We start from the raw sequence: 18,785 nt of genomic DNA, 5'->3' as shown, positions 1-18,785 counted from the left end.
AAATGCATAAATTGCCGATCGCGAGATAGGAAGTTACCACTTGACTGAAGGTTGAGAACAAATGCATGCCAGCCCGGCGAGACGACAGCACACGGTTGTTGGAGATATAGACTATTTTACACAAATTTTGACATTTTCAACTTGACCGTGAACTCAAATAACCACAATGTAATCGTTGAGACAACAGTTAACAGTTCATATGCTAGTTTAGCGTTCCACAAATGGTTTAAACCGTGAATTACTCTTCTGTGTTTGTTGTGTATTATCATAGACCCTGGAGGGATGGGGTCAGTGGTTTTATACCACTCACTGCTTGCACCAAGCAATAGTTGTTTCATTGTATAATTTCTTTCTATTTTTAGACAATCTGCAATGCCAAACATGTTCTAAATTCACAGAGCTGATGTTAAATATTTCAAGTTAGTATTGATGAAATAAATTTTGCAGAAAATAGTGCGTGAGCTGGACTTCTTGGCCACAGTGTGTGACGCATGGTTCGTTTACACAAATCGTTGATTTTCTGTATTCCGTTTTAGGCGGTGCGTACTTCATTCGAATAAATATAAGTATGCGACGCCTGCACAGATTTGCCTGATTTTTCACCTGCGGGCAGTGAAAGAATTTATCTGAAAGACTGTGTCTCAGATTTTTGTTAGAAAGCCTGGAAGTGAAGATATATTTACAAACGTGAACGAAGACACATTATTTACGTAAAGTTGTAAAGTTGGCACTTGAAGGCTCATTGCGCGACAACAAAGCGACTTTCAAAAATCCAAGACACAGTTTTTACCCAGTAAACAAAGCTGTTGTTTGCGTAAACAGATCACCAAGGTGGATTTATACGTACAATTTTTAGCAAAAAACGAAAAAAACATGCGTATTTAAGTAAAATAAACGTATGCGCACTGTTTTGAAACGCTAACACATTTTTAAACTCTTCGGTGACCTAGCTGATAAAAACTACCACATTGAAAATGCGTATTGAAAATACGTGTCAATGAACTTGAGTCGCATCCTTACGGCAGTCTGCATGGGAGTGACATTCTTAGAAAACAGTGTGTTGTAAAAGCCTGTAGTGAACCGCCAAGTGGATAGCATTAAACAATTATATGCAGACGTCTGCTCAACATCCTATAAACCTTCAATTTCGCTTACATGCCCTTAAAAAACGAGTAACTCAGCAAATTTTTATAACAGGGCTGATATAGCTTTACAGCAAAGCTGAAGATAATACATTCTTCACCATATTTCTGCAGAGAACTGCCCTGCGATTACTTTGTGCACACACAAGGGGAGATTATTTTTTCCGTGGATGACACGAATAAAGTTTTGTAACAGTTTTATGGTAGATCATGCCAGTGGGTCAGAAAACGAAGCCTTCCTGCCAGCGAAATAGCAGATCCCGTACGAAAGCTACCAGGTTGTGACAAGATAATGGTGCAAGTTTGCAACATTATTTGTCTTACAACTTTGTTACAAGGAGGTTACTAGAATGGTATTCAAGGTTGGTATTCATTGTTGACATGGAATGGCTAGAACTGGTGCCAACTTTGTCAGAAGCTTGTAAACTTTACCCTGCCTGAACCTTGGAGACTCCCCATATCGCTTATGGCAATCTTTGTACATAGATTGGATAATGTTACATAACAGCTTTACATATCCTACTCCCCCCCCCCCCCGCACCCTTTCCATTAATTTGGGGATAATACCAATATTCCTGCAGGCATTCTAGCAATATATTGAACCATCACAAGTGCATCCTCATCTTCTTTCCTTTACCAAACTGTAGTGATGGTTATACCGGGGTACTTGCACATTAATACTGCACAGGTGTATGCATAAGTATGTTTGAAAAGTCTTACCACTTAGGGTCAGTGTCACTCATACATTCCACAACAGTCAAGTACAAGTTCTTTATCATGAACCAGATAAGACCTAATGTAGGATGAAAGAACTTATTTATTGCTAAAATGAAAAGGAATAGCAGTGTACGTGAATAAAACTACAAAAATGAGAGACAAAGCTTATATGAGAGTTGAAATAACTTTTGTAAATTGTCCAGCCTTACAATACACTCAAAAATAAAGGATATTCCGGTCCAACTTGTCAATACATTAAAAAAACCTGACATACTTTCCTTTTACACATGATAAATATATAATGTATGAATGAAGTACATTATAAAGTGAAGGATAGGTTTATAATGATTACATCATGGAAATGTAAAAATTATTGTTAATAGGAAAGGTTACTTATAATCATACTTGTCTCGTTTTTGAAACACGAGTTTGGTAACAGCAATTACATTTTGTGAATGTAAAACGCCCAATGTATAAATATTATGAAGCCTTCTTCATCATAAAAATTACTATCATTTAGGTATTTGTTGCATGCACTTGTTTCTATGTTCCTGGTAAAATTTGAGATGCCTCTATTCATAATTATATTAATTTTAGAAATTAAACTCAGAATTCTAACTATCAATGTCATACAGTTCTCAACATTAGGCTGAAGTAATTATATCAGGCTGGTATTTGAATCAGATTCTTTGAAGTTAACATCTTACTATCATATCATTGTCAGCTACAAAAATATTTCTTCATGTAAACTATGCAACTGCAATATCAAAAATTTGTGGCAGTATGACTTGTAATGTAAATTACCTTTGCAAATAAAAAAATGAATACAAAGCATAAAACAGTGCTTTTCTCGTTAGTTAAAAAAACCTATCATTACAAAGCAACTCATTTAAGTCTAAGTAAGCTAGAAGTTATGATGACAGCACAAAATTGTAGACAAAAACAGTGAATTATGCAAAGCACATATTTGTGCCAGTGATGTAGCTTGTCATGATTGAAGTCAAATTGATTGAAATAAAACACACGGTACAGTAGCGTCAAAAGTCCCATAGATCTACAAATTACTGAAATTTTTCCTCAGTGGAATTATGGCTTACCAATTTATCTGTTTTTCTCTTTCTGCATTGTCTTGCTGGAGCACATTAATCGTTGATGATATCGTTGAAATTTGGTACACTGAGTCTGTCAGTTTGATATTTTTTGTGGATGAAAGCTGAAACGACAGAAATTTGGAACGTAAATGATGAGTAATAAAACCTTTGTCCAGTGCAGGAGTACAAGGAACAACCTCTGCTTTTTCATCTTGACTACAGCCAACGTTTGTTTAAATTTGAAAAAAGTTGAACTTACTATGCCTATTAATATTCATACATTGCATTAGAACCCCACGAAATTGGTCCCCCTGTCTAGATCTACATTACAATGACACTGATTGATACAAAATTTTGTTTGATCAATAAAGCAGCTGTTATTGACAGCATAAATTAAAAGTTGCATATTAATATACATACCCTTTATCGATCCTGTTATTTCAACTTCTACAGTATTAAACCATGATATCCAGAATTCTGCCACTGCCTATCCTTAGTGGTGGCTGCAGTTTTTCTTTCAAAGGCGTTTGCGATGTGATGATTTGCACTGCTTCTTGGGCTCCATGATTTTACTTTGGCCTTTTGCACTCCATTTCTTACCAGTTCACAGGCAGTGTGATTCCTTGATTGGGTATTACTGGTTTGGTTTTGGTGACCTTCGACCTCTACCCATGTGTGACATTTATTCATTGCTGTTTGAGGTACCTCATTCAGAGTTTTCCTGTCTCCTGAAAAAATTGAAATCATGCATGAAACATAAAACCTTGATAATTTAAAAAAATTAGTCTTCAAGTGTCAGAGTCCTAAAATTTTATGCAGTGGAAAGAATTTATAATACAACTAGCAGTCCCCATGATAATTAAATGAGCGCAATTTTTTTGGTCAGGTTAATTTTCACAAACAACCACGCATATTTGAACCAACCTTCCCTCTAGGTCTTCATAGTGTTGCAATAATATACACAGTCTGAAAAATTCTTAATTACTACCAAGATTATTCATTTTCAAAATTCATCATGGCTCAATTGGTTTTGTATTAAAAAATAAAGACAGAGCATTTTTCACCAGTTAACAAAAATGATAGATAGAAATCTTTTTTCTTTGAAGTTTACAATAGTAAGCTGACAGTCATTTCACTTCACAACTGTACACGAGCAGTCAGAACCAAATGCAAGGTTAGTTGTAGGTGACTGTTACATAATACCGGGTGGATATGCGTTCTTAGATTTGGAAGGAGATAATATTCCTCAGCTCACAAAGTACAATGGTATAAATTACGTTGAGAAATACATAATTCACTCATGACGTGCAGAAAGTTTTCTGCATAATGAACTTTTGGAAGACACACAGTATGAATTCTCAACCATACTACTTAATGCAACATTCAGAAAATATGAATGAAATGATCATGCTTGAAATGTGGAGAATTGTAAGCTGATCGACTTTCTCAATGATCTGATGTTTGAAGCCCTACAACCACTGTCAATAGGTGAAAATGTACATGGGATTTTATTCCAGTTCATTATCGAGTGTAATGTATTTCACACAAGACTGCACTGCTCTTGCACTGCCAACCTGACGTTTTCGGAATACTGGGCACAGAATATGATTATAGAGACATTCAGATCACTGATGGGGTCAATTGTTGTTTCATTTGATTAAATGTGTAAACAGTTCTCCAAAACCCAGCCAATACTGCAACCTTAAAGCTATCTCTATAAACTTGCAGAAGACAACACTTACCCAATTTCTTTGCTATGGCGCGAAAATAACGCTGTTTAAATTACCACCAAACTTCCATGGGATGCTGTACCAGTATTTTTCCCCGACCTTTATACATTTGTCCTCAGTGACAACGATGAAAGAAACAGTCTGACCATGTTTCTTCAATTCACCAATACACGAGAGCAAACTTGTTCGAAGCCAAATAAATATCAGTCAACGAGAAATAATATCAAATTATAACAATGAAGTAGTATTTAACGCAGCAGAACCTAGAAGCAGATATAGTATATTTCAACGGTAACTTTGTTCAGTTATTTGATTTGCCACCAAAGATAACAGAGCACATCACGTGTTTCATTTGGACCAATCAGTAAGAAACATTCATATGATTGCTGATGTCATCCAGATTGATCAGGTTGATTGTAGTTGTTTTGTTCAGGTAGTTGATTTGGCACCAGAGATAACAGGCATATCACATGTTTCATTTGGGCCAATCAGTAAGAAACATTCACATGATGTATGACATCATCGGACCACTGGACTTATAGTCTTAGATTTGATGTAAACAATAATGGCAGTCTGCAGGTCTCATGTGGTAGAAGTTGCTTTGGTCAGGTGTGGTGTTTTTCTTCCAGTATCTTCAAATTACTGTAACATTGATGAAAGTAGCTGTAAAATGTAAACTTTGCTGTGGTTGAAACACATTTGTTATTCCGTCAGTGGTATAGGATAAAAGTGTTTATGTAAACAGGTGCAGATGAGCCCCTGGCTTAGAAGTAAATTTCCAAATACATGTGAAAGAGACTAGGACAGCCAAGTTTTGTAAAACTAATGAATCTGTATTGTAGGTGGCAATGCACCTGCATTGTACCATTAACATTTATAATCTGAATGGAGTTTAAATGCCTTAAAATATGGTCAGTATTAGAATACCCCTGTTCAAAATATAACAAAAAGATCTCAAAATATTTCTGTAGCATGACAGTCATTTTATGTTTCTGAAAAAAAAAATACATTTTTTGATAAAAATAATTTGCTGCAACTATAGGTTCATGAATATCACTGGATGAAAAGTGAACTGTTACTTCGTAATAAGTATTTTTGTTTTCTTAAAATGTAATTGTGTTTGTTACAAAAGACAGAATATTTCAAGAAATTAGAAAAAACTACAAACAATTGTTTTCCAACTGAAATATCTCAGTATCATGTTGTCATGATTAACATTTGCCAGCTCACTGGTAATCTTATACATTGGACTAATACTACAAGGCTCACACATCCTTATGTAATCTTTATACGCCCTGCCTGAATATCATACAAGCAAGATGGACTTTGTACAAGGATTGCACAAGGTAGCCAGATTCTTGTAGATATCATGTGAGGGTTGTTACAAAGATGGGCAACTTCTAAGTCAGTATCAGGCAGGTTTATCAAGGATGTCACAAAGTCTACACTACGTTGCAGTTTGTTGGGGCAACCTTGTAACTTTCGTACGGGATATACCAATTTACTTTTAACAGCAGACCAAATAAACTCAGCCTGCGTCTCTTTCCCATTGAGACATATTTAGTTTATGTTTTTATTGATATTGTAACGCCCTCTCTTGTAAACATTTTATCTCCAAGCGTCCTTCATGTGGCCAAGGTGTGTACCGTTGGTCAAGACCGTACAAGGAGAGAACGTCACATCTTTAATTAATAATTGGTAAAATCGTGAATAACAACAATCGAGAACGGGATATTCCATGATGTGATCGTATTTAATCTTAGAAAACGATCAAACATTGACAGAAATATACATGTGATGGCCATTGTATCATGATAATTTTGTACTTATGTAAGTTTAGAAAAGTATTTAACTTTGTAGAGGATGAAAACACACACACACACACACCACACACACACACACACACACACAACACACACACACACACACGCAAATCGAGACCCGTATAACGTCACGGTTGCCACCTTGTAATAAAGATCTTAAGTGGTGCTTACACCAAACATCTTGCTTCAGTTGCAGAGAGTATTACGATCCAGACTGGTACTTCAACTCTAATTCCCAAAACTACGAGCGCAACAATATGATTACGCTTCTGCACGCCGCGTTTTAAGCTGGCGAATATAAATGGCCCATGTTTACTCACATTGACTTCATTTGCTGCTATCTGCTGCTCAAGGTCCAAATCACACAATCGGTAAAAGCATAGAGAGATTGTGTCAATTAAATGTTAATTTTTAACTTATTACAATCCGTGCCGTGTGAACGCATGTAAAATTAAAGTCTGCGGCCGTTTGGCATTTCCTCTGTATAGACTCCATGGCTACACATATGCTAAATAACAATGGTAAGCCTGTTTGCACTGGCACGAAAAATAAATCTACTTCGTTATCAGCAACCTGTTTCCAATGTGAAACGTATTCATTGAGTCAATTTTGGTGATTTATTTAAGTTTCAGTGGTCTTAAAATACCCATGCAAGACTGTAACTTTTTTTCTGATGGGTACTATACGAAAAAATTCTAACATGTTCTGTGTCACTTTGAGTCGAAGTTTCAGGTTTCTATCACCTATATTTGACTTCTTTTTCGCTGACTGTCTCGTCACCCTTAATTTTGAGTTAGATATTTGAGAAAAATCATAACAAGGTCGAGTATGTCTCCCGGAAGCTGGTGCTTCTGGTTCATACACTTAATGGTACGTGATTCGATGGACGGAAACCATGTTAAATTACCTTATATATTCGTATGCCATTGTAAACCACTGTGTGTAGTAGAATACCGTTATGAGATTTACTGTGACAGTTTTCTGTTGAAGCTGCTGATATGAGGTCATCGTAGTCGGCAAGTGAGCTATGAAAGAAATCACAATGTATCTTTTCGAGAAAACGTGTCTTATTATAACAAAAACCTTAAAGTATTGTGTACTTACCTGTGTCCAATTGCGTCATTTACTCCCAAGAATAAGACATTGTAGGATGGATAATTGCAAGTCTTTCAAGCCAACATGTGCCTCTGGCGACTATTGAAGTAATAACCCACATGATCAGTTACGGCCCCTATCTAATAATCCGGCTGGCTTTGTTATCCTCGCTACGAGAAGAGCCGTTGAGGGCGCATCACCATATGGTTGGAGATGGAGCCGCTGCGTAGCGAACGAGGGGCTGTGAGAGGCTATAGTTGTATAGCTCCTTTCCTATTTACTCGGCATCACAAAACGTATACGATGATTGGATTGATATAAAATCTCATACACAGATTACATGCTGGTGTCTGTGGCCTGAATATGAAAATACAAGGACAAAATTTTTGAACGCGCAAATTAGATTGGCCATTTAAAACCACAAGAAAACTTTACAATAAGCCATATAAGCTTCCATAATGTCGTTGCATGCATGCAAATGGTAACAATCGCTGGTGCTCCGTTGCTTGCCACAACTATGAACCTTTTACATTATGTGAAGAATTTATTATCATTAAAGTTTACTGTAATACTAGTTTAATTACCTTATAGAGGATTTCTTCATATTGAAATTACTTTGGTAAAAGTATAAGTACGCCGCGGGCAACTTCTGAATTATTTCTAATCGTCGGTCGTATGAGCGAGGAACGGCGAAAACACAGTATTCTGAACAAATACCAAACGATCGCTCATTTTACATATTCCTTCTGCGACGTTATACATGATTTAAGATAGCAATTATCAGAGGCAGAGAATTTCACTTCAAACAAATTTACCCTATTTTTTGAGAAACGAATCATGACAGTGGACACTGTAACAGCGGTCCAGTCGGCCGCGCCTCACCGTCGTTGCAATGTTTACGAAACCTAGTAAGCTGATGCGACCTGCTTCGAGTTCGTTGTTTCCGAAAAATTATTCAGGTAAGATTCCTCATGAATATACGGGTATATCACTCTTGTTTTTCATTGTTCGGATAATTATTTGTCGCAAATTATGAAATTTTGATTTCACGACACGACTTTGGAGGCGCGGCGTGCGGCCAAGACGGTTTACCCGCCCTTTTGTTACAGTTACTGTATGTTTCCTGCACGAAGTCTGGTGCGTCGAAAGTTCAGGCGACAGTTGAGTCTAGATATAGGAATACGAACCTCCATATTGGCAAAAATAAAACATAATAATTCAAAATTTGTCGAGTAGATTTATTTTGTCGGACTCGAATACTTACAACTGACAGTGATTGTTACGAAATTTCACCTCAGCCACTAATTTCGATCGCGGAAGAAATGCTGGCCGCCATGTTGCTTGATCTGTGGGTAAGTGCTCCGAACTGACCTTTTGGCTGCTGTATTTCTTTTGGAAGTCCATAAAAGCGTAATGGCGAGAACATGTAATAATAGCATTTTACCAGCTGGATCGTGAGCTCTAGGTCGTTATATAAAAAGCCAAGGCCTTGTAAAGGATTCTATTACATAAAATACGCCACTTTCTTGAGTTATTAATAAAGCATTTAAGAAACTGTGTGCTTTTATAAATTTCATCCCACAATTTCCTTATTCTTTAGTGCCCTCCCTACTGTTGCCAATAAATAAAGACTTCCGAATGACGCATTGTGATTGGTCAATTGCCACATGATCATTTTTGAGATTTGGTTAAAGAACGAAACACTTGAATGATCGCCAAAGCCAAAGCTCATACTTTGAATCAATTTCCTTGCTTCCTCGGGATAACTTTAATGGAAATGAAGGTAGAAGGGATTAATAAGGGAATGAGGAAACGCACTGATTGTGAAGTTTATTAATGTGCGAGGGCGAGGAGAGAGTCAATTTTTTATCAGTCCACCATCCAACATGCGTTAGCCAAATTACTATAGGATGAGATACACATAACCCTCTAACCCCAAGTGGAGCACTGAGGAGTAAAGTACCTTGCTCAGGGGCACAATAACTGTGCCAGAGTCTCCGAGTCGAACTCACCGTCCCCCGACAGTAAGTCTAACAGTTACTCTGGACCTCTAGGTCTTGAACCGGGTCCCGAACTCACCATCCTCTGATAGTGCCTCCCTAAATTCAAGTTGATTCTTGAGGCGGTACCGAAAAATTTAATTTGGCTTTTCTCTCGAGTGTGGAACCCTGTATTTCTAAAAGATCCAACAGAATGCCATTTCTTCAGCAGAGCTTATGTGTAAGAAACAGGTTTACCCTGGAATGTAGGGAAATGTTAAATACGCAGAACAACGACGGACGCACTTGTAAAAAGTGTGTGCGAGAATGATACCTGGTCGTACTAAAATCAGTTGACTTGAGTTGACTTCGGTTCATTTGCATGGGTAGCCATGCAATTCGGCCTACAGTCCGTGTAGCCGACTATGGTATGCTGATGTATGCAACGTTAAGATGAAAAGTTTCACAAGCTGTCATCCAGCTTTCAATCTGAGCCTAAAGCCTTCTCCAGTGCATTTTTACCTGAACAAGAGTTTTGACAAATGCCTTGTATCAACGAACATACTTCAATGAATCAACTTATGTACTGACTTCCCACGAACTTTTAGATATTACTATAACACGCCGTCTTGCGATTCGCCAGAATACGTCATGTGACGAGAAAATAAATACGCCTAGTCCCCGCTGAATCGAAAAAGTGACGTCAGAGGTTATTTTTGAAAGACTATTCCCTGGGAAAGTTTTTGACTAAATTTGGAAAAGTGCCCGGTCACGTGACTGTAGTGTCGTCTGCAGCTTTGAAACAATGGCGGGTGACTAGGATTAGCGACGAACCTCTATCTAAAACAGTAAGATGTTCCATTCGAACAGCGTAGGAACTTGAACAACTCATCGACGAAAAAGATTCAAGTGCAACCAAGGATGTTGCTAGGTATACTTAGAAAATCTTTCAGAAGAAAGTGGTACTACTGTTACCGCTGTGGAGAATTGCCAAGTAAACATTTCACAATGGATTGTTGCGGTGCACTATATCAAAACACATTTAATCATAATACTAATGGGCGTGTGGCGTGTTTATAAAACACGTATAACCTGGTCTTTATTCAGGCTTTAGCGCCCATTTATTACCCCTCGTGGCAGAGTGTTTCCAGAAACACATCGCTTTACCCCTCGACCTAAAGCCTCAAGGAAAAGCGATGTGTTTCTCTTATACTCGGGAAAATAAACGGGAGTTAAAACACTCAAGATGTAGTAACTTATTTTCGAACTTTCAAATCTAACTATGCACCCCTTGTGTCAACGTATCGAACTTGCTTCTTTCCGACTTTAAGAGCTACGCACCTCCTGTATCAGCTAACGTACCTATTTACTAATTTACTTATTTATACTTACAAACTTGCTTATTAACTTTCAGGTCTAGCTATAGACTCCCTGTATCAACTTAAATACTGACGAACTTTCAGAGCTATCTATGCAACAAATGCATCTACTTAAATATTTACTTACAAACTTTCGCATTTCATCGGCCAGGTTTCCATCATAACAATGCAATACAGTGGTATTCTCCTCGTGGCTTCGCTACTCGCAATGTACGCCTCTGCTGCATGTGGTATAGTCCACGCCAACATACCTAATTTCTCTTTTACTGTTCTGAATTCAATTTACAACTCAACATTCTGTTATGAATTCAATTTTACAACTCAACAGTAATGTTGTAAACTCGAACATTAAATACGACACCATATACTACAAGTGGTGCACTTCACCTTGATTATGAAATTGTGTTAGCAAAGCGACAAGAGATTCAAAGCTAGACGAGCGGGTGTCTCCTCGAACATCCTAGATTTTAAGGGTAGGCAATACTATAAAATGTGTTGTTTTCAATAGTGTTTCATTAATTATTTTATGAGGGTATTTGAAATGTATTTAACGAATTACATCATTTATTACGACATATATTAATGATACCATAACTGTAGCCTGCGTATAACCGTAAGAGTGTTCTAAAGTTGATGACCGATTAACTCATATCTTTGGCGATAGTTTAATTGAATGTACAATTACGATTAGGCTAAGATAATGTAGATGAGTTGAATCATTTTAACACCAGAGGGCATTTCTTTGTTAAGCAATACCAGTACGTAGCTTCTGCGGACGAGGAAGCGTTTGCTGAGAAGATAGAGAGCCAATATCTTGTCCGTATACCTCGACGACCCCATCGCTAGCAATTTCTTGACGGCAGAGGATGAAATGAAATATTCGATGTCATTTTCTTTGAGGAATTGATTGACGTTCAGATGAACATTTACGCGCTTTTGATGCAGCCATATAATACAAATTCGTCATATAAAGGAAGTAGGTTATTTCTCCTAAAAATAATAAAGACCGGACTGAAACTCTTCTGTCAATCAAATGATTTCCAATAAATTAAAATAAAATGTAAATCCCGTGAGACTGTTCACGTAAGCAGACCATGTTGATTTGCCCTGGTTAACGCAGTTTTACTTTAAATATAGCGTGCAACCTAATTTGCCTTCCTTAAATACAGATTACGATGCAAAAATGTAGTTCATCTGTATAATAAATTTTAAGGTAGAGTGAGTCTCGGGGACAAATATTAGGGCTCTCAAATTTTGTACAATTCTTTTCTGGTCCACCGTTTGTGGGACTCATTTTAACTCTTTAAACGTCTGGAGTATTTTTATCTTCTTTGTTTTTCAAAAATCGAAAAGTTACGTATATTTTCCCAAAGAGTTAACACAAAGATATAAATTTACTAGAAGAAAGACTCAGAAATTTCTATGGTTACTGTCTGGAAAATACATGCTTACCAGAATTTTTATATATTGACATCGTAAACGTAACTACGCTCTACAGTCTTCTCGTGATGGATGACTATCCAGTCTTGACTTCTTGACAATAGTACCCCACCAGTTTGGTAACACCTTAATAGCATTGCCTTTAGGTGTGTGATGTTGAGAAAGATGACTGGTGTTATTCAAATGTGAACCAGTCGTTCAACGAATGATAGTTGCCTGAAGAAAAGTAGCATATGTCCTTGTGAAAATCAGTCCTTCAGGTCATGGCAAGCATGGCTCGCCAAACGCCAGTAGTCCACCTCTATTAATTACTCACTGTCTAACTCAGGAAATATTCACTACTTAAATATTACTTTCTGACCACGAATTGTCACTCACGATAAAAAATGTTTTTTTCGCGCTAATTGACATTTTATTGAAGATATTTATTTTGGACTCATATCTTTCAAACTTGGGCGACTGAAGTGAAAAAAGACATACACGATGCAGTTTAGCTTAGTTGTTATGTTAAATTTTGCGCTTATGTAGTTCCGTCGCCGTGTGTCCAGAACCGGTGGACTTGAACCCATAAGACTGCGCTCGACTCCGTGGCCTAGGCAGTGACGATTATGTGAAAAAATGCTGCGGTGCTACATAATTCACCCAAAAAGGAATTTGCGAGACAGGACAAGAATGAATTCACATGGAGCCTGGAACAACAGAGTTTCTGCCATGGTCGTTTGCTGAGAGATACTGATTTGTGGCCTCTGAAAAGGCAGCAGCTGGGGAGACTGAAAAAATATTTGGTGAAGGGGTGTCTTGTTTTGTGTATACACAAAAGTTGACAAGTCGAAAACCCGGGATAATATTATTTCATCCTATACATGAAAATAGTGTGCATACATAAATTCAATTGTTCTTTCTTTGGTAATAGATCAATTGGACACTGGTATTTCAATGACCTATGCCTGAAATATATGAGAATAAATATAATGATCGTCGTTTACAAGGTAATTTGTAAAATGACTCCAACGTACTTATTGAAGTTGGTGGTCCTTGGTGTAAAATGTGTCATAGACTCATCGAATCACATGAGCTTAATCATTGATCTGAGTATCCCATTTATTCTTGAAATATTTATCAGCTAAAACGTTATCCCCTTTCAAAGCATTAAATTGAAGATATCAGTAATATAGAGATACGCGTTTATAATGTAAATAATATTCTGATAGTTTTTAGCATGAGTATATGACACAGAGAAATATCGACTCGAGAGAAAACCAAGTTCATACCATTGCTTCTCATCAATCAAGATTTTATTATTTAACACTAAATATGGACGTACTGCTGAAGACTTTAATTTACTGTATAACTTTCCAGCCTAACGCTTTTTTTGAATTTTGTTTCGATATCATTTCCATACAAAACACTGTGCAAGCAACAGTGCGATTCTGTTTAAGGCACCTCGCTCAAATAGATGTCATGCTATGATGTCTGAAACGTAGACAATGCGGGGGGTGAACGTACTTCACATTTCTATAATCATATAATGACTGTTCAAACGAACATGTTCTCTATCAGATGTAGAAACTAAATAGGACAGTCTATATTCAATTGCACCTGACAACATTCAAAACCACAGGACGAGAACGAATGTCAGGAGAATTCTTGAAAATGTCTGACTTCAATCCGGATTTTAAATGATGACAGTGTTTCTAAGTGGGAATCAGGTCCCCTAGGGAAATGAAAGGTGTGAAGATACATATGTTATAATAAGATGTATTGAGCTCGACAATGCCTGTCTGAATATGTAGCACCCATAGATCTCATATTAGTTAGTGACACATTATCCCGTATCATAAATAGCATGGAGCGATCAACCAGAGGTGAGGGTTGCAGTAACCGGTTTATGACCCCTCTGGGAAACAAACCAGCTTGGGCCAATAAAATAATGGGCAAAATGGGTCTTTTGGTTTATAAAATATTCGCTGCTGTAGAACAGTTGGACGCAACTTCGTCATGGATCTTTTATGTTGTTTTTTTTTCTTCCTGGCGGTTTTGTCCATATTTGCGAGCATGGAGACAGTTAGTATAAATCATAATGTGCAATAATGGTTTACTGGATGCTTAACTCGAAACGGACAAAGAGTGACAGGAAATACAAAATGAAAGAAATCTCCCTCAATAATGACCAGTTTGTGTCCATATGAAAGCAATTTGCGCACGAGGGACATGATATTATATTTACAAATTCTGAGCTTGTTAAACCAGACGGAAATAAGCAAATTAACAAATTAGGCAAAAAAAGGCAAGATAGAATCGACTCAATTAAAAGTACAAATAATCTCACTGACGTCAATGGAAACGCACAGCAGGTAGTGGCATGTTTTTCAAATCACTCTATTCATTGTGTCAAAGGCATTGTAACGTTTTGTTAAGAATTAATTTATAACTCTTCATGCGAGAGGCATAGCTCCTACAGGTCCTTCAAAGCAAGTTAGCAGCTAAATAGCATCATGGTCGATTGTGCTGCCATGTACAAGATAGAAATTTCAGACGCAAGTAGTAAATATTGAATGGGAGTGTGTTTGGGGCGTACGAGGCAGATGTCGTTAATTATTACTTAACACGTAACAAAGCATTTTGACATAACAGCTTCCATGAGTTTAAGAAATTTGATACTAATTAAATTCGAGACAATTATGACAACACATCAACCTTTATTTATTGATCTGAAAAGTCCACATAAGCTCTTTGCAGTAAGCGAAAACGTATGTTTGCAGTAAATTATTCAGTAAGTAAATAATTCTGTGAGTAAAATGGGATAAATTTGCTTCTGGCTCGTACGTATTAGAGGTAACCACATATTGCACAACATTTAATAAATGCGAAATAAGGGATTTTTTTTATATTTTAGAAAGCTTTTATATTTAATAGGTTTCAACGAATAGTTGTTGTACCATATATGTATGCCATTCAAACTACTTTATCTTACATGAAATCATGTTCAGTGAAGACGAAGGTGTTGTGACAATGGAAAAGGCTAACATTACATTTGAGAGTTTGCTTTATCATTATTGATATGTGACAAAATCTTTAACGACTGTTTACTGACACCATCTATCAGTTGTCATATCGTTAGACATTTTGTACGTTCAGACCTGTCAGATGACAAATATTGAAGCATTTTTGTGCCGAAGTTTTATTATCTTAGAAAATCTAATTTAAAGGAAATAGGTTATTTCACCTAAAAATAATATCGACTGGAAGGAAAGACATGCTGAAACTTGTCCGACTATCATAACTTATCGAACATTTTCATGTATGTTAAAACTGTAATAATCTTAAAGCAGGTTCACCCTAGCAAACATCACAATTATATTACCCTAGTAAACACAGTTTTATTTTAATCAGTCGTTAACACAATATAACTTCTGTAAATAAAGATTATTAGGTGAAAATTAAGTGCCTCTGCCCGAGAAAATTTAAATAGCAAAAGGCGATAGAGTAACTTCCATGTGAAATAAATTTATGACTCAGCGGATTCATCTCTTTATAAAGACTTCTGTTTCAATGCCTCAACGATCAAACTACAGCTACCATCTGAAAATTGAACACCTTGCCACAATCTTCCTCATACTAGGTAAGTTTATATCTTTATATTGTAGAAATGTTCAGCTCCCTTGGTCTATCGGATCAAATTGTTGGGCATATCGATTTTTTCACTTTTGAACATGACAAGGATATAACATTTAGAGATTCAGGGGCTTTGTACATTTGTCGTGCTGTGTCACTTAATTTATCCGTTTGACGTACACGTACAAATATGAGTACAGTGCAAATGTTTATAAACGAAGGACATAATATTTTTCATTTGTAGAAAGTGAATATTTATGAAAAATCGTATACGTCTGTAACGATGATTAGAGTCTGGTCATCATGATGGAAATATACAGTTTCGTTCTTGGCATGTTTTATGATTAAATATTACTCTCACGAGGTTGACTATCAGAGCATTTCAAAACAATATAGCAATGCCTTCCAGAATGTGTTTCTGTGCTAAATGTCTGGCGTCATTTAATATCACATGAAATATGCCATGTTTTGCCTTTTAAGTAGTCGTAATGCCATTTCACCATAAGGTAGTGCGGCTGAGTGTAGCAAATATTAATTCACTTTATTCTTGAAAGTGAAAGAACATGTGTTAAACGAAAAATTGAGCTGTGGTAGCATATTCAAAATGAAAGCCACTGTTTTTAGCATGGCTGACAAGATTTGTTGAAAGCGATACGAGATATGTGCCAAAACTCGCCCTCCAGTATATGTCCGGGTAGGGGGTCATGAAGTATCAAAGTCCAGCAATACTGCAACCTATATAGAACCCTGTGTCCAGACTCAACAAAATACCAAACATTGTCGCTACGAAATATAACTTTCTTACTTGACATTACAATTCATACTTTATATTGCGCATGTATGTAATGTCTATTTATCTATATAAAATGTATTATGTCTTTCCAGGGTTAAACGGCGAAAGTATTCTTGACACCATGCAGTTCAGCTTCATCGTTATGTTGGCGCTATTTGGTAGTTGCTTCGCCGCGTGTCCGGATCCGGAAGACTTGGATTCAAGCGATTGCGTTCGGCTCTATGACATCGCCAGTGATGATCCTGCGGATAATTGCCGTGGTGCAACATTAACCATCGAAAAGGTCGTTCGAGAGAGGACCAGATTGGCTTCGCATGGTAACTGGAACAACCGGGTGTCTGCCATGGTCGTCGCTAACGGATGCAGATTTGTGGCATACGAAATGGCATCAGCTAAGGATTCTGATCAGAAATCTTTAAAGGAGGGGTGCATACCATGGCCGATTATAAACAAAAGAGTGACAAGTCTAAAGATTGGGATAATGTTATTTCATCCTATACCTGCAAATGTGTTAAATTCGATGCTTCTTTCCATGCTAATAGACCAATTGGATGTTGGTTGTTCAGTAAGCTATGTTATAATAATTCTACCAGAAAAGGGGGAATATAAACAAACGCACTCTACCAGATTATTTGTTGAAAGTCTGCCATATTTTTATTGTATCCAATGGTTCTTGGTTTAAATTGTTGCAAGGAAGCGAAGTCAATTGAATTAAACTGAAGTCTGAAATCTTCCATTACCTCTTGAAACATTGATTTTACTGATGAATGAGATCAAATGTAATTCTTTTCTTTGATGGTACGTTCAAAGCATTAAAATTTAAGTATGATCAATATAGCGCTATTACACACGTCCTTTGTATCTGCTTTCATTGCCGAAGTGTTCACATACTTCATCCAATGTGTGTCGAGTCTGTCTGGATTCCTGCCTGTCGTCTGTCTGTATGTCCTGTCTGTCTGTCTGTCTGTCTGTCTGTCTGTCTGTCTGTCTGTCTGTGTGTCTCTGTCTGTTTGTCTGCCTGGCTGTCTGTCTATCTATTTATCTGTGTGTCTGTCTGCCTGTTTGACATCTGTCGGTTTGTCGGTCTGTCTGTCCGTCAGTCTGTTGGCGATATATCTCAAGAAGTCTTTTCGAATAGGAATCATGTATGGTACATAGATTCTTTTTGAGAATAACGAGCACGGATTGTGTTGGTTGGTGCAGTTTGCATTGATAATACCCATTGCAAAATAATTTGTTCACAAATAGGTTGTTACAATGACAGGTATCATCTCTCGCTTGAATCGGTTCCCCCGGAGCAGTTGACATTGTCATTTTATGACAATGACACAAATATTTTATATAGTAAGAGAATTACTTGGGGATATACAGCTTGATTGACTCGACCAAATAATTTAGCATTGTCACATTATGACATATTGTTATATCATACATAAGCTGCCCTGATTCGTCTTATTTCACTGGAAGGATTACATTTACCATTTATTTTTATAACACGCCACATGCTCATTCCCTGTCGCGATTCGCCAGAATACGTCACGTGACGAGAAAATAGATACGTCTAGTCCCCATCGGATCGACAAAAGTGACGTCAGAGGGCACTTTTTGAAAAGCTATTCCCTAGGGAAATAGTCCTGATCCAATTTGGAAAAGTGCTTGGTCACGTGACCGCAGTGTCTTCTGCATCTTTGCAACAATGGAGGGTGACTAGAACGTGATGTACATGTGCGTCCGGGATAGGTGACGACACATTCTCTAAAACAGATTTTCCAACATTTTCCAACATTCCAACAGCGTATGAACTTGAACAGCTCATCGACGGAAAAGATTAAAGTGCAACTAAGGATTTCGCTAGGTATGTTTAGAATATTTTGAAAGAAAGTGGTACTACACGTACAACTGAAACGCTGTGGAAACATCGCCCAGTGAACTCGTCACAATGGGTTGTTGCGGTGCAAAATATCAAAACACATTAAAAACT

The 18,785-nt window shown here is 37.2% G+C and overlaps 1 protein-coding gene and 2 long non-coding RNA genes across 4 annotated transcripts in view; 1 reads left to right on the top strand and 2 right to left on the bottom strand.

Moving 5' to 3' along the window:
- Window positions 1–7,732, bottom strand: part of LOC139134804 (monocarboxylate transporter 13-like) — a 70,166-nt gene extending 62,434 nt beyond the window's left edge. The window contains exon 1 of one of the 2 annotated variants that reach the window (XR_011552876.1): window positions 7,608–7,732. Coding sequence is in view for 1 of the 2 variants with exons in the window: in XM_070701860.1 (XP_070557961.1) it covers window positions 7,608–7,626 (19 nt within the window). In the remaining variant the exon portion in view is untranslated. The remainder of the gene's footprint in view (window positions 1–7,607) is intronic. The other variant, XM_070701860.1, reaches the window with a different exon arrangement.
- On the bottom strand, window positions 1,693–5,316 carry LOC139134801 (uncharacterized). Its single transcript, XR_011552875.1, has 3 exons — window positions 4,693–5,316; window positions 3,371–3,678; window positions 1,693–3,072 (listed from the first exon to the last, which is right to left on the bottom strand). It is a non-coding gene; the product is annotated as an uncharacterized lncRNA (long non-coding RNA).
- An 8,197-nt stretch (window positions 7,733–15,929) lies between the features above and the next one.
- LOC139134263 (uncharacterized) lies at window positions 15,930–17,637 on the top strand. The gene is made up of 2 exons (XR_011552758.1): window positions 15,930–16,018; window positions 16,897–17,637. It is a non-coding gene; the product is annotated as an uncharacterized lncRNA (long non-coding RNA).
- Window positions 17,638–18,785: the final 1,148 nt, after the last annotated feature.

Source organism: Ptychodera flava, chromosome 6 (genome assembly GCF_041260155.1).
Source record: "Ptychodera flava strain L36383 chromosome 6, AS_Pfla_20210202, whole genome shotgun sequence".
Taxonomy (NCBI): domain Eukaryota; kingdom Metazoa; phylum Hemichordata; class Enteropneusta; family Ptychoderidae; genus Ptychodera; species Ptychodera flava.
The sequence above is the reverse complement of the archived record's forward strand: the minus strand, read 5'-3'. Positions and strand labels throughout refer to the sequence as shown.